The sequence below is a fragment of the Canis lupus genome, chromosome 1, assembly GCF_048164855.1.
Source record: "Canis lupus baileyi chromosome 1, mCanLup2.hap1, whole genome shotgun sequence".
Classification (NCBI taxonomy): domain Eukaryota; kingdom Metazoa; phylum Chordata; class Mammalia; order Carnivora; family Canidae; genus Canis; species Canis lupus.
Window position 1 is genome coordinate 63486964 of NC_132838.1, and position 25266 is coordinate 63512229.

General features: G+C 37.1%; 1 protein-coding gene and 1 long non-coding RNA gene across 29 annotated transcripts in view; one reads left to right on the top strand and one right to left on the bottom strand.

Moving 5' to 3' along the window:
• Positions 1 to 25266, bottom strand: part of TRDN (triadin) — a 362263-nt gene that overhangs the window by 175280 nt on the left and 161717 nt on the right. For all 18 annotated transcript variants that reach the window (XM_072832697.1, XM_072832631.1, XM_072832729.1 and 15 more), the window contains 2 exons: positions 21578 to 21640; positions 20703 to 20762 (listed from right to left, as the gene is read on the bottom strand). In XM_072832697.1, coding sequence (XP_072688798.1) covers positions 20703 to 20762; positions 21578 to 21640 — 123 coding nt within the window. The remainder of the gene's footprint in view (positions 1 to 20702; positions 20763 to 21577; positions 21641 to 25266) is intronic.
• LOC140636916 (uncharacterized) overlaps positions 22121 to 25266 on the top strand; it is a 46135-nt gene continuing 42989 nt past the window's right edge. For 10 of the 11 annotated variants that reach the window (XR_012034182.1, XR_012034179.1, XR_012034162.1 and 7 more), the window contains exon 1: positions 22121 to 22386. This is a non-coding gene — a long non-coding RNA (uncharacterized lncRNA). The remainder of the gene's footprint in view (positions 22387 to 25266) is intronic. The other variant, XR_012034184.1, reaches the window with a different exon arrangement.

The following is a 25266-nucleotide window of genomic DNA, read 5'->3' on the forward strand; positions in this document are numbered from 1 at the left end:
GAGGTTCCTTTAACGTCTATATAAAGCAGAACCAAAAAGGTCAACCAATGAGATGAGAGAAGAATTTTTTTCCCTCATTCCCCCATGTATCTTTGCCCTTTTGTACTGTAAATTGCAGGGGCTGGCATTTAAATGCACAATGTCAAAGGCAAAGCACTTGCATTCAACCTATGCTAAGAGACAGCTGGCAAGGGGCAAAAAGAAAAATACTACCCTAACACCTTCCAGGGCAAACTGCCTATTGCACATCCCACTTTTCTGGTTTCTCCTATTACAGCATTTGCCCTGTGGACAAAGAAGTAGCCAAAGGAGCACTTTCCTTCTAAGGGAGCAACAAAGATACTCCCACCTCTGAGACCAATAACCCCTCCTCCCTGCCTTTGTTAAGCAAAGACACCAGAGATGATGATCTGAACCATTTCATCTCTTAAATCACGTTTGTTAACAGCAGCTATTTTTGTCCAAGGCTAATTCTACATTTTGCTTATTTGGCTCTCACAAGTAAAATTACTCATCCAGGACTGGGTAGGTGTAATGCACAAATGGAAGCAGGATTCAGACACTAATAAGGACATGCTGTAATAATTTCGACCAGAGGCAGCTTGTCATAATGGGCAGGGTAAGCGTGACAGTTATTTCCCTGAGGTAGGAATCCAAGCCAGCTGGCAAGGAACGGTAGATGTTCACACTATTGTCCTCCAGCAACTCAGTAGGAAAGAGACTAAAAAAAACCAGTTTGTGCTCACATCATCAAATACGTCCTCCGCTGTTGTTTCACAGATTGTGTGTGTGTGGTGTGTGTGTGTTGGGGGGGGGTAGTTAAACTAAGCAGCCGACAGACAAGTCCTTTCATCAAGAAGTTACTAAATCCAATCATAAAGTTTTTTGAAAAAACATGTTCAAATTTAGAAAGAGAAAGTAAGGATCATTCACCCAAGTTTTCAGTCTTTCTTTCCCCCTCCCTGCTCCAGCATAAGCGATGGTGACAGGTGTTCGTCCAATCACCAAGGCTGGCACCCTGAGGGCAGTGATTGTCACCTCTTCGCACATGTACAACTCCCGTGGAAGAGCCTACTGGAATCTCATGTAGTTTGACCAGGTCTCCTCTCCCAAGGTACTCACTCCTTCCTCCAGCCGGGTCTCCAATCTCAGCAGATAGCCCCTGATGTGATTCCAAACTGTCAGATAATAAAGGAAAAGCCAAAGCCTGGAATGATGAGAGACTTGCTCCAGGTCATGTGGCTAGCAGCAGGATTAGATCTTGCATTCAGGCTTCTGACTCCCAGAAGAGAGACTTCTGCTTCAGGGCTCGTGGCTACTTTCTTTATAAGCCTTATTGAGTGTTTTCCCCACCTGGTGGTATGCGCTGAACTTTTGTGTCTCCCCCAAATTCATAGGTTGAAGCCCTAACCCTCTGTGCTGATAGTTGGAGATGGGGGGCCTTTGTGAGCATTAGATGAGGTCCTGAAAGTGGGGCCATGGTCTGACTAGTGCTCTTATAAGAAGAGACACCGGAGAGCTTTCTCTCTCCACAGGCACACACCAGGGAAAGGATATGTGAGACAGTGACTGCCTAAAGCCAGAAGAAGCCTCAGGATGAAGCCTGCCTCGCTGGGCACCTTGATCTTGCAAAAGATAGCCTCCAGAACTATGAGAAATAAATTTCAGTTGTTAAAGCCATGCATCCTATTGTATTTTGTTATGGCAGCCCCTGCCGACTAATATACCTGGCAACATGGGACCATTTTAAAATGCAGACCTGTAGGCCCCATACGGAGCCAACTGAATCACAAACTCTGAGGAGGTTCGCCATCTTATCTAAATCTCTGGGAAACAATAATTTCAAAAGCTGGGATGCAATCACCTATACTGGATATCTCTGAAAATAAAAGGGAGCGTGATTAATAATGATACCAGTACATCAGATGCAAATTGATATGTATGTCACCTTGACCTTGCATAATCTGAAGCTCCCCCCACTCCCCCGCCTCCCAGCTGAAGCTTTGACCCTGGATATGGAATCAGAGAGAACAAAATTCAAATAATGATTTATTCTCATATAAGCAGTTGGAACTTCTATTCTTGTAAACGAATGAATATGTGATCCTGTTTGCTCATCTGTGAAATGTGGGTGGTGATTTCATCAGTTTATCTTCAGCACCTGAGTGATGGAAACATTGTAAGCAGGAATGAATGTTGACATGAATGATCAAATCTCATTTAACGGGGAATCCTGAAGTATTACAGAGATAAAACAAAGTGCTAGGAATATAATAGGTAGACAATTAATGTTAGATCTTTCCCCTATGGCTTTAGTATATAAAATTACAACTATCTCAGGTGACCTAATTTCTATTTTTGCTGCCTTTGGATAGAATTCACTTTTTAGAGGCTGAAATTACAGTGGTAAGGAAACAAATGGTTTCCATAAAGTTTAGAAGTGACTCTCTTCTCTCGTGTAATAACGGCCAAGGATGGCAGCTCAGATACAAGCATCCTTTCAAGTCCGATTCCTGGTTCTACTGTGTTCCTGGAAGAGATGCCATGACTTTTCTAACAGCAAAACTGTCTATTATTATCTCAAAACAATTAACACAAAAACTTTTGAATTCAGTGAAGGTCAGAGGATTAATAGGTTTTATCTGCAATGTGTTTGAAAAGCTAATTAAGACTTCACATACCGCAGAGGAGACTGGGAATACAATATTTAGTTTTTCTCCACATGACCACAATGAGCAAAAGTGAATAGAGAAAGACAAAGTGGATGTGGAAACTTCACTGACAGGAGGCAAATCTTTTTTAAAGAAAATAAAATTGAAAGTGCTTCTTCTTTGATGGAAGATGCGTCCTTTATTTATTCACTGGTCATATTTAGCATCTGCTTTATGCTGGCTTTATTCTAGTTGCTAGATATTCAGTATTGAACAAAACAGATATAGTCTCTTTTACTTTTTGACTTCTTTTAACCTAGAGACAACTTAATTAACAAAGAAAAGACATTAAAAATAAATTCAATAAAATTTTAATTGTTTGTTAAGAAAATGGGAAAGGGGAAATCTTCTTTGCCCCAATACATTATTTATCATCAACCATCAACTTAACAGGAATCTTAAATGCTAACATGAAAACAAGCATGTTATTAAAAGTCATCATGACAGGAAGAAATCCATTTTCCTCTGATGCTTTTGTGTTTATTTATGAACAGCAGTCTTCTAGTTAAAAAGCAAGGGAACAGCAGAGATCTCAAAATTCTCTGGGGAACTTTATCTGCTGAAAACCTACTTAAATCAATACTAATCTTTTGTTTCCCTTGCTCTGAACTTCAGTTTCCATGAACTGTTAATTTCATCTATAAAGTTTTGGATGGTTATCTCTTCCAAATACACCATGTTGGATCAGGTCCTCCCTACTTCTCACAAGCACTATTTTAATAGATCTGAATTCTACAATGTTTATTAAAATAGCTTTCTAACTAGTATTTCTCTCATTCTTTCTCCTCTGACAATTATTGGCAGGTTAATATTTTTTTTACAGATATTTATTTATTTATTTATTTATTTATTTATTTATTTATTTATTCATAGAGACAAAGAGAGAGAGGCAGAGACACAGGCAGAGGGAGAAGCAGGCTCCATGCAGGGAACCCAATGTGGGACTCGATCCCAGGTCTCTGGGATCAGGCCCTGGGCTGAAGGCGGCGCCAAACCGCTGAGCCACCCGGGCTGCCCTGGCAGGTTAATATTTTTAAACATATATATATATATTAAATAAACATATATATATATATATATATACACATATATATATATATGATCATGTCAATCTCTTGCATTTACGCCTTCAATGGCTCCCCACTATTAGCCAAATGAAGTGTAAAATAACTAGGTGTGCCCTCAAAGGTAATCATGGTCAGCCACCATTTCAATAAGGACTTGGCTTCAGATTTCATTTCCCACTGCTCCCCATGCTGCTCTCTCTCCGTACTTTACTTGGACTTTTCTTCATCCTCTCCCACCTAATCTATGTAGGCTCTCTCAGAAGCAACAAAAGCAATTTTGCTACAGGGTGTAGAGAGATTACATGAGACTGTAGGTAAGAAGTAAAAGTTGATGAGAGATGGGAAAAGAGAGATCAAGAGAGAAAGCCATGATAATAACTTCTATTCCCCACCTTGGACTCCCAAGCAAGGTAACAAAATAAATCCTTTTTCTTTAATAACTAATTTGAATTGAATTCATCATGAGGAATCAAAGACCTGATATGTTCCCTGCAAAGTAGTGGGCACTCCAAATATTTTTAAAATAATTGATAAGAAGGGTTCATGATCTTTACATGAAGTTTCTAATGGCAAATCATTATTGATCACAAGTTATACAAGGAGTCATTTAAGATAAAGTAGTTGAACAAAGTCGTGCAAATTATGTAACAAGACTTAGAGGTAACGAAAGAAGTATTTTATGGCTTCAGGACTTTAACTACCTAAGGCTAGGTTCTAGAGTACAAACTCTTCTAATTATCCTCTATTTTTCACAATAATGACAATTATCATAAGTTTTGAAACCTCCAGGATTTCTAATCAATATCGAAAATTATAATGGAGAGGATATGTATTTTCCAGGGAGCTATTAGGGAAAAAAAGAGCAAAAAGGTGTAACAGAAATTAATTATAAATGACCATGTAACAGAAAGGAGAGTGGGTTCTTTCTAACCACAGTATCTAGAGAAGCTAATAAGTGTAACAGCATTATGGGATATTGTGTTATCTCCAATTTGTCTTGGGCTGATTCACTGTGTTTATAAATAGTCTGGAGAGATAAACATGTAGTTAATTTTATACTCCAGCTATAAAATGCCATCTTTTCAAATTGAAAGTCAAAAAGAAAGGCAAGTTTAAACTCAGAATAGAATTAAAAGAATCATTTGGTTTTTGTTTTTTCCCTTATTTATAAAATAAAATGAGAGTCATTCCTGCTTTTAGTCATAAAATTTTTAAATTATAGTACCATAATGTTCTCTGGCAACCAACTGCTGAATTAACAAATATAGTTTCATCTCTAAGTCTGATTAAATAAATGCATGTATATATACATATATTTGTACATTCACTCTCTAAACCAGGACACTGTATAACAAGTGTCTACGAAAAAAAATCACAGAAGAATTATTTTTCTCATAAGAATTTGTGTAGCAAGGTGAGGTGTGTCAAAATCCTGATATGATTTGTTATCTACTCCCATGACTTAATGGTTTTTAAATTGCTACACTTATTCTAAACGTGTATGGGGGTTTCACTTGGTAATGAGCATTTAGGTTGGAAATGATAGAATCCCAGCATAAACCAACTTGAAAAAACAGAGGAATTAATTAAATGATGTAACCTAATTGCAGGAGGTCAAGTGGATGGTGGTTTCCAGGGATACCTGCAAGCTAGGCTTGAAATCCCATTAAAATTCCGCCATCATCCTTTCCTCTGCTTCTACTTGTCGGCACTATTTTCAAGATCGGCTGTAACAACAAGGGTGTAAACGTGACCAAGTGACCAACAGCGTTTCCTGGGCTCCCATACTTAATGTAACCACCTCACAAAAAGGGACCATTTTCCTTTTGTCTTTTTTAAAAAAGTCCGTGGACAAGACTCCAACCCAACTAGGGTCATGGGGCAGGTGGATCAGTGATGAAGATCTGAACCCCCAGTTGAGCAATGTGATTGGAGTTAAAGGGAAGAGCCATACATCAAATGAGCAGGATGAGAACAGAGAAGTACCAGAAGGGAGGATTTTTAAGTGTCTACTGCCACTGTTTGTCAACACAGTCCTTCATCAGGTACAAACAAGAATTTTTAATTGATCATACATATGTACTCTACCTAAATGTACGTACTCTACCTAACAGAATTCAGTGGCACTCAAGGATACTCTATACCTCGTATTAGTGATGCATCAAACTGAATGAAAACTATGTCTCAAGCTGCGGTGTTTAACTCTTTCCTGCCTTACATCCCTTCACCATTTCTAATTGGTTATTCTGGTCTACTCCCTTTGTGCTGACTTTCACACATCCAATCCTTCTGATGAAGGCTAAATTCTTTCCTAGCAACCATTTTATAACAAAGTTGAAATCCTGGCTTTTGATATGTGTTATATTTTTACAAGCTCTCTACACACAAGGAGAAATAACTCATACATTAATTAGCTTTCTGCCTGTGGTTTTATTAAAACCACTTGCTAGCTAAAGACCTCACACATTGATTATAGCTGTCATTTTGATAAAATTTGAGTGAGGCTAAAATTCAGTTGGAACAGCAAATTAAAATTTGCACATACTGGTGAGACCCAAAAGCTGAAACCATGGGTTCTACTGGAAATGAAAGAAATTTGTTCAAACAACAAATTATTTGAAATGGCAAGAGCATGTGGTTAGAATCTCAGTTAATGACCTTGCTGCATGAGAAATGCTACTCTGGGGTTATCTTCAGCCAGTGGTTCAGGGACAGCCTTTTACAACATTGTGGAGGACTTAGATTTAACTCTGAATGAGACAGAAGCCTCCAGAAGGGTGGATACGAGTGGATGCGGGTCTCAATTGGCCTAGGTCCCTGAGTCACTATGATGAGTGAGCCCTTTTCTCAATACATAGCATGAACAAGAAATAAACTTTGCTAAAGTTGCTGGAATTTTTAGGATTTTTGTTGTAGTGGTTGTTTTTGCAGTGTAACCTTACATATAGAGGCTAGAGATGATGGTGCCCAGACCAGTGTGATTCTTAAAGATCATGAGAAGGGGCCAAGCTACCAAACATATTTCAAAAGTGAAGGTGACAGGATTTAATAATAGGTTGAGGAGGAGAAATAAATGAGGCAAATGTGACTCTAAAGATTTGGGTCTAAGCAAAATAAATAAATAAGTAAAAAGAACTATGTGATTACTTAACTGTTAAGAAGAAAAAGCTAAGCATAGGGAGCATATTCTGGGGTGTGTGTGTGTGTGTGTGTGTGTGTGTGTGTGTGAAATTTTGTAGACCATTTAACTTGGGGAGGTCTAAGAGGTATTTTAATGGAAATGTGAAATAGGAAAAAATATAGGTGTGGGGTTTAAATAGACATCAGAGCTGGAGATTAACATTTGGAACTCATCACAAAGGTGGTATTAAAATCATGGGACCAGGGCAGCCCTGGTGGCTCAGTGGTTTAGTGCTGCCTTCAGCCCAGGGAGTGATCCTGGAGACTCCGGATTGAGTCCCACGTCAGGCTCCCTGTGTTGAGCTTGCTTCTCCCTCTACCTCTCTCTCTCTCTCTCTCTCTGTGTGTCTCTCATGAATAAATAAATAAAAATCTTAAAAAACAAACAAACAAACAAACCATGGGACCATGAGGTCCTATAGGAAGTAAATATAGAGAAAGGGAAGACACTTAGAATTGAACCCTGAGGTGTTTCCACTTTTATTTTCTTATTTTCTTTTATTATTATTATTTTTTTTTGGTTTCCACTTTTAAATATCAGAAAGAAAGGGAGGAACCCAGCAAAAGAGACCAAGGAAAAGTGACCATAGAGGTTAAAAGGAAGGAAAAACTATGGTCCAAGAGACTGAGTGAATAGCTATCAACTGTCGAATCCTCTTGAGAACTGAGGATTCACATTTAGATTTGGAAATGCAGAGATAAATAGTGACTTGAACAGGGAATCGGTGGGGACAGAAGCCTGAGTACAATGGGTACATGAGACACTGGAAGGAGAGTGTAGACAGCTCATGAGGAGTTTTGCTCTAAAGGACATCAGAGAAATGAGTTGCACCAAGGGGGATGCACCATCAATGAGAAGAATTTTTTTTTTTTTTTAATGCATAAGAGATGGGATAGCATGTTGTAGGCTGCTGGGTATGACCAGTAGAGTCAAAATGAATTTGAAGAAGAGAGACATGCTGGAACAACATTCCTGGGTTAGCAGATGAGGATAGGATATTATGCCCAAGTGCAAGGTTGTTCCTATAAGCATGAACATTTTAACTACTGCATTGCATTCAGCCAAGAAGGCTAAGGTTAAATAGAGACAGATGAAGGATGTTAGTGGATTCAACGGTCAGAGCTCATGAGAGCTGTCTTCTAATTGTTATTTTTCTTAGAGAGCTAGGAAGCAAGATATTCAGTTGATAGAGAAGAAATGTAAAAAGGTGGAGGATTCAGAAAAGGGAGGATGTTTGGAAACAGTAGTTTCAGAAAGAGGACAGTGAACCAGTAGTAGAATTCCATTCTGGAAAGGAAACAGAATCACGGGGAGCACCATTTCAAAAGCCTCAGCATTTACTCAACACATTCCACTGAGCCTATACTGCCTGTGAGGCACAGTAGGAAGTAGTGCAAATTCCTAAGAACTCGGTGCATCTACAGATTTTTAGGGAGTAGAGGGACTGAGTATTTCATCATATTCTCTTGGTAGATTCATTTCACATGTTCAGTGCCATGGTGTTCCCCCCCCCCCCGCTTTGTCCTCTGATTCGTATAACGAGTATGTACCCACCTCTATCTGCAGTGTCTTTCCAGATAACTATTTTTATCTGTTTCTGTTCCTGATGTATCTTAGCATTAGCCTTTTCATTGTTCATCTTCGTGACCTTATATCCTAAGATTAATACAGCTGACAGGATATGGGCAGTGACTAACATAATTGCTATACTTTTTTCCTGAAACTGAAATTACTTTTTGGAAAACAAAAGAGTTCTTTTAATTAGAGAAATATTATATGTGCTCCCATGACCTCTTCAATTAAAGAGGAAAAGTTACTAACACATAACAACTCTTATTTTTGAGCCTCAACACTTTTGGTGTCGGAAAGCTTTCTTCCTCCGTTTTTTGCACCATAAGTAACTGCTATATACCATCCCTCCTACCTTAAGTTAAGGTCATTGGAATTTTTCCACTGACCTGTCTCTAGATATTTTTACCCTGGGGACAATTAATCATCATTTCATATATATTTTTTATTTCCTTTTTTCATCGTGTTCAGGGTTTATGCGGACATCAACACATTCTGATTAGATTTGGAATAATGTTTTATGCTGTTGTAGACAATCAGGACAGAGTGTGAATTCAGGTTATATACAATGACCATTTACTATGACATTACTTTCTGGAATCAACTCTTAACCAAACTTTTATTTTTTTATAACTAACGGGAGAGTTTGGCAGAGGGCCAAATTTTAAATTATGATAATAAAAATCTTCATTTGCAAGGTAAAATAATCTATATATTAGTTTCACTTAGCCTGATATTTAATTTTAGAAAAATGGGCTCTCATCAGTCTCCTTAAATTCAATATAATCATTCTTTCTACAGATTTACCTTCACAAATCCCAGAGAGATACCCACTCCTCTTCTGCTTGAATACTTGGCATGGCAGACTTCACTGATTAAAAAGATTCTTTTTTTTAAGTTTTTAATTTATTTTGTTTTATTAGTAATCTCTACACCCAAGATGAGGCTCGAACTCACAGCCCTGAGATCAAGAGACTCATGCTCTTCCAGCTGAGTTACCCAGGAACTTCCCAAAAGATTCTTTTTTTTTTTTTAAGATTTTATTTATTTATTCATGAGAAATACAGATTGAGAAAGAGAGAGAGAGAGAGAGAGAGAGAGAGCGGGAGAAGGAGGCTCCATGCAGGGAGCCCGACTTGGGACTCGATCCTGGGACTCCAGAATCACGCCCTGGGCCAAAGGCTGATGCTCAACCACTGAGCCACCCAGGGATCCCAAAGATTCTTTATATAATCTTGAATATCCCATAATGTCTTTCCCAATGGTCTTCAACCATTGAGTCCTAATTCTCAGAGATAATAAAGAAAAAGTCTATACCTATATAAGAGATGTGGCTTGCATGTTCTCCCTGGTTTCTTGTTTCCATTTTAGATTCCCAAAATACTCTTTTCTGAATATAATCTGTTTTGTTTCAAAAGGTCTTTTCTAAAATCAAACATTCTCATCCAAGTGAGATTCTAACAAAGTACAGTTGGAGGATTTCACCCTTTTCTCCAGATACAGTATTTTAATTGATAAAATCCGCCACTTCATTTGCTCCTGATTTCCACACTATATCACCTTATGTTAAGTTACTTTTCTAAAATACTTACGTATTCTCTCCATAGATGGCAAGTAAAATGTAGCCCTTTATTCTATATTATAAATAGATTTAAAAAAACTAAAATCACACTATTTCCCCGACCTAGAAATAGCTTCTTGAAGAGAACTCTTATGTTTTGTTTTGTTTTTCCCAAGTAGTGACTACTCCCTTTTATTGTGATTTTATTACGTTCATTTAGCTATCAGGGAATCTGCTCCAGGGATAGGAACTCTGGCTTAACCTAAGACAGATTATTCCTTTATTCTTGCCACGAAGGTTAGTTCCGGAACAGGCCCATAAGGATCAATTTTTACTCAAATCAGGTTTTCTGTTTGAGGTCTCAGGCAGCCAACCTATTCTTTTTTCCCAGGACATAAACAAGAGAGGATAGAAGGCAGGCACCAACTAAGACGGCCAACTGGCAATCACTGGAGCAAATACCAAGGAATCTTAGTCTAAAAAAATGGAGAGAGAAATCTCATTTGGATGATATCATTTTGCCCCTGGGTGAAGCCGAACTTGAAGAGACTTTACTCTAGAATTGTAGTTAGGCAAATCAATAAATTTCCTATTTTAAATGGCCTGCCATTTGTGAAAGCAAGTATCCTCAGTGCTAAACCACTGTTCATATTTAATGTGCTCCAACCTTCATCCTGCTTAAAAATATGTTAAATGCATCTAGGTTAAATGCCTCATGACATAAGTCTGTGGCATCCCCGTTCTAAATGTATAATGGGCAACCTACCAGGACAAAGACACAGTTGCCATTCACGCCTTGCTGTCTGCGTGTGCTTTTGTATCCTCCCTATGGGGGCAGTGCTCACAGTTTATTTTAAATGTCTGTTTTCTCTTTTCTAAGTTCTTTAAGAACAAGTAGCATGTCTGTTACACTGATCTATGTCCAATATTTAGCAGATTTCCTTGCCGATATTATGTCCTTATTAAACATTTGGTGAGTGAAGGAAGGAAAGCAGGATTTCTATAAGAAAAAGAAGAATTAAACTCATAATATATCCTCTTTATTACTTTCCTCAATGTTTATTTATGCCTGTCTGCAATATGCCTGCAAACTAACTAGGGAAAAAAAGAAAAAAAAAAAAAAAAGAAAGGAAAAAGACACACAATCTGTAGTCATCATTTCCTAGAGTTGGCAAAAAATATTTGAGGATTGCAAGACGGTGAGTTTTCTTTGGTGAACTCCTACTGCCTTTACTAATTGGTAACCATGGCCAAGTTCTTCAATTGCTCCAATTCTGGGTTCTGTAAAATGGGCATTATACTCTCTACCTCAAGAGTTGTTCTAAGAATTACACGTGAAAACACTGAATACATTTAACTGTTACTACTTTAAAAATGCTCTTGATAAAAAGAATACATATTGGCACTATTAAAGCTATTTTGAAAATTTGCTTTCAGTAAACTGGGAGAAGCTGATATTGAAGGATCAGCTGATATCATTTTAATGTCTTCTAGACTTTACTTTCATAGAATGAAAAATCTTAAGAAGTTTAGGAGACATGATTTATAAAAGTTAGTAGATATTTCACATCTATCTGCTCAAATGTATATCTCAGATCACAAGCAAAACTCAGACTATGTAATTCCCCAGCAACTTGTCAAAATCCCCCCATATTTTCTAATAAAAAATTAATTTCTAATTAATATCTTACTTCCTATACCTCTCTGCATAGTCTCTCATTAAAATTTAGTTTATGATGTTTGCAAGAGACCACTTTGTTTTAATGTTAAATTAAATTATTTTGTTAGGAAATAATTCATTCTGAATATAAACTGTAGTTAAAAATAATTTATCTGGGCATCTGAGTGTCTCAGCATTGAGCAACTGCATCGGCTCAGGTCATGACCCCGGGGTCCTGGGATTGAGTCTCACAGCACACTCCCCGCAGGGAGCCTGCCTTTCCCTCTGCCTGTGTCTCTCATGGATAAATAAAAAAATCTTTTAAAAAAATATACAGTAACAATTAAAAAGAAAAACATTGATACGAGATTTGGGAGATAATAGAAAATTATAACTAAAATAGAAATTAAAAAGCTTGTTTGTGAGGTCAATTCAGTTTTTCATGTGAAGTCTCCTAATGTTTTGAGATTTCAGTTTTTTTTATCAACTTGATTGTACCAATATGAATAATATGATTTCAGTTCTTCATAAAATTAATACATTGAAAAAAGTACCCAAATTATTCTACTAGAATCTAGAATTCCCTATTTTAATGCTACACGTGCCCATTCATTTTCAGATTCATTTCTCTGGTTGGTAATAGATGTCCTTCATTAAAGCTTTTAACGAGGGCACCCGACTGGCTCAGTTGGTGGAAGATGTGATTCTCAGTCTGGGGGTTGTGAGTTCCAGCCCCACACTGAGTGTAAAAATTACTTAAAAATATTAAATAAATAAAGTGGGAAAGTGTTTTTTTTTTTTTTTTTTTTTAAAAAGCTTTTAGGGGCACCTGGATGGCTCAGTGTTTGAGTGTCTGCCTTCAACTCAGAGTGTGATCCCAGGGTCCTGGAATCAAGTCCCACATCGGGCTCCCCACAGGCAGCTTGATTCTCCCTCTGCCTGTGTCTCTGCCTCTCTCTGTGTGTCTCTCATGAATAAATACATAAAAATCTTTAAAAAATAATTTATCTAATATGGGTACAGGAAATACTTAAAATATCGATATGCCCATGCAAACAGAGAAGGAATATTTGTAGTCTATTTACTGATTCTTTCTCATATGTATTTTAATCCTCTTGAAAGTACTTCACAAAATGCAGCACAACTCAAGTTTAGGGCTTATTTTCTTTCTGTCTTCACTCAGAGGGTAATTCTGATTCTCTACATCAAGTATTAACAAGATTGAAATAAGTCACTTGTAGATCACTCCTTTCTTTCCAGGCCTAAGTCAATTTTAATATAAATCTTTTCCCTTTCTTAGGTTTAACACGTACTTTAAATTCCTTTTTAAGTCAAAATACCTTTGCTTCATGTTTGCATTGGACCCAAACATATTTTTGTATTGTGCTAACCAAAAACTAGAACATGGAAGATTATCCCCAGAGATCCTATAGCATGGCATGATATTAATTCTCTCTCACCTTCTTGAAGCAGTTTAGTTTCTATCCACTAATTCCGATGTGATATAAGAGGTAATCAAAGGTATCATATGAAGTAACAAGGCGCAGCTGTTCCTGTGTTGTTCCATTACCAAATCTCCTGTCCTCTAGCGAATAAGCAACAATTGTCTTACATTTCTGTGATTACAAAACACTTGAAAATATATTCTATTGCCTTCAAGGCAATTCAAGTATTGTAAATGATTTTAATATAGTCAAGCTGCCATCATCTGAACTCAGACTTGCAACCTAATTTACATGGGAACAAAATGCTAACTTGAAAGGAATATATCGTTGCCTTATAATTAGGGAGTACCCCTAAGTCAAGACTGGGAGTATGAATTAGATCCGGTCTATTTGTGCCAAATTTACCATTATTTACTTCCTTAACATTTAAAAAAAATAATCTCATTTAGAGTGTGCAATAATATAACTGCACTGATATCACTCAAAAGTGTGTGAAGTATCTATTTTTTCTTTGTAACTTGGTATTAACTGGTCGATTACTACAAAATTTGTAGAACTGTGGAAAAAATCAGTGTTTAAGTTTCAAAGTGTTAAATAATACGTAGCTGATGTATTTGTCAAATCCTTTCTAAATACATATGTGCAAAACACAAAATACAAATATAAAATGACTTTCTGAGCCCCTTTTCAAATAGAGAGGAAAGAGAGTGAGCACAAAAACTCATATTCATTGTCTCAAGATACAAGTCTGGACAATGGAAGCTTGCTCTTTTAAAACTAAAACTTAACAGTGAAAAAATATTTGAAAGATACTATGTATTATCTTATCCAAGATATCTGTACATATAAAAATCTCAAGGAAGTTACTTTTAACTACACATAAATTTATTTTAGTGATCTGTAATCTTCCATGTAAATTATTTTGAGCTCTAATAGCTAGAACAATCTCTTATAAAAGATTCGTAAATTAAAATAGATGCTATTCTATGTCTGGTAGGCAAAAAATTTAATGACATATTCAAAGCTATACATCTCTGTAAAGTATTATTTATAATTTCTCAACGACAAAAGTAGACTTGTATAGGGAAATCAAATAGTCAAAGATTTTAGTTTGTACAGAATTTAATTGTATTTGACCCAAACAATGATTGAAAATATGCTATGGAAATAGGTAGGGTTGCATTCTTTAAATCAGCATAAACCTTATGAAGTGTTTGGGTTTTTTTTTTTTTTTTTTATGAAGGAATAATTCTTTAAAAGCATTAAAGTGCATCTCACAAACTTACCTTTTACCAGTCAGTGAGCATCAAGGACATTTTGATATGTCTTTTTCTAAAACTAAGGCTTTCAACTCAGAATGTATTTACTATTGGAATTTTAGTTTTATCACCAGGGCTGCTAATCTTACATCGTATATCTTGCAGATGCATTTTTTGTTTTGTTTTGTTTTGTTTTGTTTTTACAAGGCAATCTAGATAGATTCTTCTTCATAACTTGAAAACACCAACTTATTACAACTGGACCATCTGTGGCATTATCTCAAGAAAGGCAGATTATTTTTTTCACCCATGTGCTCATCAAACAATGAATTCTAAATTATCTCTTAGACTTCCACTTATACTCTGTCCCTTTGAGCATCAGTCTCTGGCATTGTGTTTATAGGTCCTAAATTCACTTCCCCAAACAAAACTGAACAAGACAAAAAAAAAAAAAAGTCTTTACTTTTTTATATAGATACAACAAAAAAAGAAATCACTGCTTTCTTCTCCATTTTTGCACCTCCACTGCAATCTGGTTTTGTTCTTCCACTCCACAGGAGGTGCTCTCCTCTTTCCGGCCCTCCTGTCACTGCTTCTAAATAACAGTCGCAAGATTGATGGCTTCGTGATTCTTGAACCATCCATTTCTGACATGCCTCTAATACTGAACTCTTTTGCTTTCCCTTCAATCTCTCCAGCAATTGCTTTCAGGCTCTTTTGCTTTATTTTCCATTATCTAATCCCTACATACTTGGAATTCCCCAGGTCTTGAATCTGGATTCCACTCTCTTTTTCTTTTGACGCAATCTCTCTGGGTAATATCATCTATTCTCATGGCAATGACTAGGATCTATATGGATTTCTGTATGTGTAGCTTTACTTCAGAATCCCCCATGAGACCCAGACCTACATATCTAACTGCCTCTTTCAGGGTTAAAATCCTGACCCTGACGTTTGCTAAATGTTTGACCCCGGGCAAATTAACTTAACCTCTCTGTGTCTTAGGTTACTCAATTTATAATGAAAATTTTTAACAGTTTATTTGTTCATTTATCATAAAGATTAAATGAGTTAGTATTTTAAGACAGTGAAAAGAGTTCTGATACAAAGTGTGAATGATATGTCACATACGCTTGAAATTTAACATACTCAAGAGGAAACTCAATTTTTTCCATCGCGGCTGTTCCTCAACTCAATAAATGCTATCATCATTTAACCGGCTTCCCTCTTCTCTTTTCTCCCACTTACCCATTATCAAGATGAGTATATACTTGTATAAAACATAAACCAGAATGTTTTCCTACACTGTGAACACCCTTCAGGTGTTTCCTATCACATTTTTAATAAATAGAAAACACCTACTTATGTCCCTACATATTCTGACCCCTTGTACTTCCTCTCAGGCATATTACATGGATATCACACACACATACACACACACACATACACACCATATTCATCATCATGTAAACACTCACACATCAATGTCTGGATCCTTCCAATATATCAGATTCCAATTCAAATGTCATCTCTTAGAAAAGCCTGTTCTTTCAAGCTTATCTATTTAAATAGCTCCCTATCCTCACTCATTGCTTTCTGTCATTGCCTCAAATTTGTTTCCCCGTGGCTCTTACCCCAAGTTGTACTTCTGGATATTATGTTCACTAATTCACAGTGTGCCTCACTGGTCAAACTGTAAGCTCCGTTGAGGCCTATGTTCATTTATCCACCTCTGTGTGCTCAGCACCTAGTATGATGGCTGGTATGCAGTAGTGAATACTTCTGCAAGAATGCATGCCCAAATGAATCAATGAATTTGTCCTTTTCTAGCAGCTATTCCAGAAAAACTGGTCAGGTTTTTCAGAATCTTTCTTGTCATTTATAGTCCTATTCAGATAATTCTTGGGGGAAAAAATCATATTGCAAAGTGTGATAATGAAACATCATTTTACATCATTATCAGTTATCATGTCAAAATCATCTTCATAATTAATAGGCTCATAAACATTCCAGGGTGGTAATGAAGTTAACTCCAAAAAGTTTCTAACAACTTATAACTCCAAAAAGGCCAGTCTGAGAGAAATGAATCATAGTTTTCCACCCATTTCTACAATGGTATATATTTTCTCCAGGTGATAGCTGTTTCATTACAAGAAAAAGCAACTTTTAATTTTTTTAACCATTATCATCTCATCAAGCGCTAAGAGAGTTATTTCTTCAAAAGTATCATTTTGTGAAATAAAGAGAGGAAGAATATCCCTGTTTCTTTGATCTACGGCTTAGGTAAAGAACACCACTAACTACATTTAAGTATGCCTTGTGGGTACTTCAAATTGCCACGTTTTTTATCACTTTGCTTGATTGAGCCAAGTCTGTGCAATTCAAGGCCTTCAAAAACCTTCTCTCACTATATGAGTTTCATCTTATAAAATATTTTCTACCTCTTCGTGATAGATATACCTTAGATAGCCTCTTTCAACTTCCATTTTACCCTCTTTCCGGTTGGAAAAAATGGAATGCCAAAAATGTGCATCTTCCAGATTCACTTGCCATGGATCAAATTCTACCAATTAAATGCAGGAGATTGAACAGCAGAAATGTTTTGACGAAGGTTTCTTGGATGTGAGTCAGTTTGCCGAGACAACTTTGGTGACTGAAGCAGCTTCTTGCCTGGCTGACATGGCCTGGTCTCAGCAGTCCAGGAGTAGCCCCTTGTCTCCTGTCCTCCCACCGCTGGCATATGCATCCACTCTCCTGCACAAAAGCCTGTCCTAACTTGAGTGAAGTCTTATGTCTAACACTGAAGTCTGCTATAAGCATAGGGAGATGGTTTTAAACATTTTAAACGTTTTTATTTTTTTTTCTGGTGGCTTTTTTCATGGTATTCAGGCTGAAACACACCTCACAACACTGTAAAAATATCCTGGTGATTTTTCCCCCCCAATTTCATGCAGTGTTTTTTAAGTGGCAGATATTTGTTTCACCAGGATCATTTAAAATATATACAATGCAAGAGATTATTATAATGAACCTTGATTCACCAATTACCCAGGTTCAACCATTATTAATTTGTGAACTGGCAATTTTATATCATGTAAAATCCCACCCACATTTTCCTTAGCGTAGATCATTTGTAAAGTGTGATTTACCAGTTTCAGGCAGTAGAGGCTCATTTATCATAGAATTTAAGTCTTAGATTCATTTGCATTTACATAATTATAAAATATAAAGGTAATAAAGTAAAATAACAATATAAAATATAAGTAACTTTATATGTTATATAAACGTAAATAATATAAAAGTCTACATAAATATAATAAATTATCACAATAAAACCCATAAGCATCAAGGCATATCTTACACATTGTAAATTTTCTACTCTTTGGGGCTAGAGTAGTGACATCATATATTTTGCCATATTCCTCCAACTATTTTAGGAAAAAATGACATATGTGCCCCAGCTCTTTAAGATTTCTGGTTATTTTCAATTTCTCTCATTATGTCTGGAAATCACTGCTTTCACGTTTCAAACTGGCTGTTTTTAAACCATATTGCCTCTCACGTGAAAATACAGTTGGAGAATTAGCAAACTCTAACAAGAAACAAGAGTTAAAAACCAGCATTAATTGAATCTCTGCTGCTCTCTCTCTGTCTCTCTCACACACACACATATACACACACACACACACACAATTTTGAATATTTGGAGGTTAAGAGCTTGTAAACAAGCAAATTATACATATTTCCATTAGGAAGTTGAACCAATTTCTAAGAGCTGACAGTATTTTGTGTAATCAAAAGTAAAAATGGGGCAGCCTCGGTGGTTCGGCAGTTTGAGCGCCTGCCTTTGGCCCAGGGCGTGACCCCGGAGTCCTGGGATTGAGTCCCACATCAGGCTCCCTGCATGGAGCCTGCCTCTCTCTTTCTTTCTATCATGAATAAATAAATAAAATCTTAAAAAAAAAAAAAAAAAAGCAAAAATGACCAACACACACACATAAAACTGGTTCCAAGAAGGCCAAGGTTGTTTTTCAAGACCAGCTAAGCAGTCCTTCCCAAGTGTGCTGAGCAACCACCCAGGCAGTTCTCTGTTTTAGTGGATGGGCACATGAGCACCAGCCTTGCAGGAAGGGAATGGATGAACGCTGACCTTGTGGGAAGAAGTATTGGCATAATCAGTTGTCTTGCCAGTGGTACGCCACCTGGCTTTGACATGACTGCTGGGCTAATAACACAGGTGTCCAGAAAGCAGAGAAATATCAAATCTTCCCATCACTCACTCTACCTCAAGGTGTGCACACCTTTCTTCTAAAAAAAAAAAAAAAAAAAAAAAATTTCTGCTAAAAAAACCTAAAACCAAACCAAAACGACAACCACACACATCACAGTGTTGGCAAAAGTATTTTTCTGCTTTTGCATTTGCAAACATACAACAAATACTTTGAAGGTTACAATTCAAAACTTGGTTCTGCAAATACTTGGTAAAACCGATGGCTCAGAAAAGAGAACCATCTTTCCCTTTAGCACCCAATCGCGTCACACACACACTGACCCAAGCAACGAATTTCTCAGTATCATCATATCGTCAGAATTGCATTTTTCCTTTCTCATGATCAGATACATATTTCACTAGGGACATGAGGAAAGTTTTAAGTCACACAAAATGAATGAGTGTTCAATAAAACACAACTGACTCTACAATAATACATCCTTAATAATAAAAATTTGAACGCAAGGTATTTGGCACTCAGACCCACAGAACACCTAGAGGTCTCTTCCTGAGCATTTCATGAGTCATATACCGTCAGGCAACTCTTAAAATTTTATATTTCTTTTTACGCTTTGTACAGCATAATGTTCAGGATTTCCTGAAATTTCTATTTGCTACTTTCTAGTATCCAGTTTGGCCTCCTACGGTCCCTTTTCAGGACCCTTCCCCATCACCTTTTTCCCCCACATAGGCTAGATATTCCTTAGGAAGAGAAAGGTTTTCACTGACACCATACAGTCCTGCTCTCTCCACACAAGAGCCTACTTTGAAACTCTCTTCAACCTCTCCTTCATTGAAGTTTATCTACGGCCTCATTTTCTAAGGCATTGTTCCCAACCTATTATTACACAGAGAAGATCTGGAAATCTCATCCACTTTAAGTGTTAATAACTGAGAAGAATTAGTTTGTTACCCCGTACACACAGGCCCTAGGAGATTTGCATTTTAATGGAGGACAATGCGTTCATAACTCAAAGGAATGGAATATCTCTAATGGTGGAATTTCAAGCATCACTGACACCAGCAGGGGAAATATTTGGGGGGTGAGAACACTTAACACCAAACCATAATATCTCATGTTATAAGACAACTATCTTTTTCACCTAGACTTAGGCTTAACCTGAACAGAAGCCAGTATTCATGTTCGAATGAGAATTAAAACACAACTAAATATAAAGCAAAAATCTAAGTTGTCGAACAATTATATTTCTTCACAGGCTGCACGAGTCTCTCTGAGCCTCTTAGCTTGACAAGGCAGTGTTATTCTGCTATGTAGCTCTTCTCCGTTTCATTATGTCTTCCCTAGGATGGCCTTGAAAGTTCTCGTCAGCTTCACTAAACGTTAGACAGGCCTCTTTCTGACCGTAGGCTCCAGCCTTCCCTTTACCAGAGGGCATTTACCTCAGAAGACTTGTCATTGTAAATTCTTTCTCTGCTCCTTTGAGACATAAATCTTTTTCAGAGCCTCTTCCAGTGTTCTAACTCAAGAATACCTTTCTCAGGGATGAGGGAGCCATCCCTTTGAAATGTAATCATGGAGAACCGCAGCACCCCCATCACCCAGTTTCTGGATAGCAAGAATCTAAGTCCTGTGGATACCTGGGTCCGAGTTGTAACACTACACTCCTTGCCATTAAGTCACTGAGTTAAGAAAATAAGTTTACTTTTGCTTTGAGGAGGCCAATTAGCACACACAGGTGGCTGGCAACCCTCCGCCCCCTCACAGCTCTGAAACACCCTCCTGCTTTTTATTTCAGTGAAATTGAGTTCAGAGTGAGTTGTAACCTCTCTCCTTTATCACAGCAGCCATGAATAAAAGCTTCCTTGTCTGCTTAGTTTTGTCTCTTGCCATGTTTGTTCTGACGGCCTGCACATGGGCAGATTTTGGTACCTATATCCACTTTGTCTACCTCCCCCTGAGATCCCCTCGTGGATAAGTGTTGTTAACACAACCTGACTGAGGACACAAAGTACAATACCTTTTTTTTCCACATCAATGGCAGTGTCCTTGTCCGACTTCTTTTTGACATCTTCTTTTTCTGATAGTAAAATGAGAACATTATAGGATTCGATCTGTTTCATTCTCACATATGTCAGGGTGCACCCAACTGCCATCATTCAACTCATCTTATACAGAGGAATCTTAAATCATGGCCATCGTCATGTCAAATATGAGGAAACCAGAACCTTCATTATGGAATAGTGGCTTTGGTGTGTTTTCTCTTCAGAAAGGGAGAAAATTTTTGCTAAGCTCAAAAAAAAAAAAAAAAAAAAAATTCTCATGCCAATGGAAACATTAAACATCATTATTAATTATGGAATATTTCAATAAGTTTTTCCTAAAGGACATTAAAAGGAATATAGTGAAAGTTTTCTGGGCTATCAGGCCACTGGAAGCTTGTCAGAAGCTCAGGAATCTCCAGAGCTCACTTGGGACTTCAGATGCACTATTTGAAAACAACCCTCTAAAAGTAACAAAACATGTCAAACCAATCAACCGTTTTTTTTTTTTTTTCCCTTATACAACAATTGCCCTTTTGATAGATCCTTTTTATTAACCTGAGTAAATAGGAATTCTCGTTTTTGTATTTGCAGTCCAATGAACTACTGAATTAGAATTGAGCACCAGTCCTCACGAAGACAAAAATTCAATCAGTAATAATTTGTAAAAATATTCTTTTTAAAAATGTGTCAATTTCAACTTCATTTCAAATATTGATAAATTTCAGGAATGGTTGTTAATAACAATAAAATTATTAATTATTATTCATTTTTGCCTAGAAAACAAGAGCTTTCCCAGTAGTGTTACAAAGGGTTACCAACTGACTTCTGTGTTAGTTTTTAAATTACTCACCTTTCTTTTTTGTTTCAGAAGTTACTTTCTTCTCAGCTTTCTTCTTTTCCTCCTCTTCTTTTCCTAGAGAAGAAAATTTAGTACAGAAGAAAAACCAAGATTTGAATGAAGGATGACTATTAAGGCAGTTCTGCCTCCAGACAGCTTTATGACGTTGAGCAAGTGATTTAATCTTTCTAAGCCTTATTTTCCTCATTTGTAAAATAACAGTACTTCCCTCAGAGTGAGCTAATGTTTACAAAGCACTCCGCACAGTGCCTGGCTCACAGTAAATGCATAAAATTGTAGGTTGCTAATATTGTTTATAAATAATGAACGAGATAGTGTGAGCTTTCCCAACCCAACAATTGTTTGGTGCCTAAAGTAAGATAGTATATGAAATTAAAATCTCATTTCTGAGGAAAGTACAGCAGGTAAGCCAGGAGAATGACTTTTTTTGTTTTCTTTTCATATGTTCAATCTCATTAGACATAATACACCAGGACCTTTAATGATATCTATTTTGACTTAACTGTTTTTCAAATCTGCTTCTCATCAGCAGGCATTTGGAGCTTGGTGACATCTGTCTGGCAGTCATGATGGGGACATAGCTTCCACTGCCCTTTCCGAGTGGTTGTATCAACGGGAATGCTCACACTTCTTGCACCCAGGGGTTGTGATAAGTCTGGGTGCCACATAGAATGGCATGTGGTGCCTCTAGACTTCTTCATGGAAGATTTCTTCTTCAGAGATCTGAGAAAATCTTGGTCTGACAGCAGAGGGAACCTTTAATGCCTACCTGTAGCCCCCTAACAACTGGACAACAACTGGTAAGTGAGCAAAGTCACATAATACAGAATTTTTGAAATGGAATATTCATCGTTTTTAGGTTTGAGTAGGATTAATGATAGCAATCAACTAATTTTTATTCTCAATGAGGAGTGCTATTTACCTTATATTTGAAACAGTTTTCTGTTTGTCATTTGCACTCTCACCACAAGTATAGATGTCAAGCTTTCAAAGATTTTCATTACCCAGAACTTAATATTAAGAGATTGCTTCTATGCTAAAGAAATTCAATGCATAGTTCTAGTGTGAATGCTGAGGTTGTCTACTAATGATTGCATCTTATTAAATGTAGGAATTAATTCATTCCCTTAGGTATAGAGATTTTTTTTTTTTTTTTTACCTACAAGATCAAAGACAACACTTTCAGTGTTAGAAGTATGATTTGTAAAGAACCCTTTCTCATGACTCCTGGAGATAAGCTCGTGTTGTAGGGAGAAAGATATTCACACTCTGTCTAAATGTGTTTGCGGTGTACCATTAGGGCTCATCCAGTAGAAGGAGAAAGTCAAGAAGTCCAATTTTGATAGTTCCAGAGTTAGATATAAACCAATTCAGTTCCACTTTGCCTTTTCCTAAAGGTTTATGCATATTAAATATGTAAATCGTGTTTCAAATTCTGAATAAAGATACTTTTCATTTAAGTACCATTATTTCCAGCTTGTCTGGGAGAAATTTTACATAGCAGGGCATTTTCCATCTTAGCTAAAAAAAATGCACATATGCATTTGAGTTGAATTGACAATCGAATTGGCATTTGTTAAACATTTGTGCCAGAACATGGGTTAATTAAAATACAGATTACTTGTAAATATGTCTTAGCCCATGTCAAATATCAACGCTGTAGTCACAATAAGATCACAACTCACTGTCCAAGGCTCTCGGTTTCATAATGCAAATGAGTAAATATTTCATTTAGAAGTTCATGCCAATTAGTCCATCTTACGTTGAACTTCAGAATGAGAGTAGATATTTGAGGTCATGAGACAGAAGACATTCTTTTCTTTTCTTTTCTTTTTTTTAAGAGAATACCCTTGTGCACTAAATCCTACCCTTTAAATTAATATAACTGGAGTTTTATTGTGGTGATACAGTATTCTTGCCTTAGTTCAGATTGAATTAATGCTTCCATTTACATTGTGCCTGTGATTATGGCCGTACACTGAGAGAGTCGTGAATAAAAGCAGAAGTCCACAAAAAAGCAGGTATAAATAATGTACTTTAATAACATTTTTATGAATTAGACCTTTAAGCTGTCATTATGGGGCCTACTTTATTCATGGCGAATTCATTTAAAACATCAGCTTCTGAAGATTCTGCGTTTCCTCAAGCACTATTGTCTCTGTTCTGCAGGTGATTTGGCAGCAGCGGAATTAGTGGAATTATAAAAGACACAACAAATTCATTATATCCTACTTGGAAATAAAAGTAACCCACGTTTCTTTTAGGACAACTCTCCTTCCCCTGACCGTTTGTTTTCTCCCTCAACAGTCAACAATACGCTTCCCTTTCCACCTGACTATGCACCCCCAATATTTAATTTCCTCCTCACCCTGTCTTCCAAATCGTTTGCTGTTTTGTTTGTGGCACCTAGAGAAGAGTTAGAGCATTTAATGCCATTGGCGTTCAGAGGGGTAGCAATTAAATGTGTCTGTAACATGTGAACCTATCAATGCTTTGCCTTTCTCTGGCAAAAGTGTCACACACCCTGCAATGATGGCTCTATCTGGCAGGGATCACAGGGAAGGCTGGTTGAGAGAGAAATCCTCTCCACAATGAGCAGCTCCGAGCCACAAATATGTTATTAGCTTCTGCATAAATTAACATCAGATGAAAGAAAAATTAAATGACTTACTTTTTACTTTCTAAGCCCTTACAATGGGCTTTTCTCTTGCTTTTGAACGTTTTTATGCCTTCTCAAAGCCAGAGAATGAACAATAGTTAATTATCATCGTAAAGCTTTCTAAGATGCCTGTTCCCAGCAAAAACGGGAAAACAAATGCAAATGTTTAATTTTCATCTTATGTTGCATTAGTCGCCTCTTTTCCTTTCTGCTGTAGAGATTATCCAAATTTTACACGTCAGATGGGGGCTTCTCTTCTAAACCTGTCCAGCCACGGTTGATGTATTCTTGGTCCCAGTCAAGTAAATAAGGGTGTATTTCTTCCCCAACAATGTGCTCCAGCACATCTTGTCACTGCCACCTTATTTCTCTAGAGTGCCAGAGGTTGGCTTGGAAGTCCACTCATAGCGTGATCATGGGAAACTTCACACAAGCAGATAAATTCAATGACACCAGTGATTATTGCAGTTCTCCATCGTTATCTTACAGAGGCACGAGGCAAGAGAGAAAGCACGGGTGCTGGCATGAGTGACCTTGGTCTAAATTCTGTGCCTGACCCTTTCTGGTTGTGGAGAATTGAGCAATGCGCTATGACACCCTGAATATCATTGTCCTCTTTTGAAAAATGAGATTAATAAAACCTACTCTACTGGCTTGTTGTGAGGAATGGAGACCCTGAGCTGAGGTGCCTAGACCAGAGGGGATGTTCATAAAATAATGTTAGTAGCAAGTAATCTCACGCTATTTTAGAAATGATAAAAGTCTGACCACGTATAATATCAGTGATTTCTCTAGATATGACACTTGTTGATGTATTTGAGTAAGTACGCACTAATTCTTATTTTTCTGGATAAACAGAGACTATGTCTGAAATATTTTATGTTGAGAAATAGCAGGGGGAAAAAGTACATCAGCAGGATTTTACATGTTAGGAAGGAAAGATGTGCTGGAATGAAATGGATTCCAGTCTCAGGTTCACTGTAATTAGTAGCCACTGCCTTATGCAACTTTGAGGAACTCT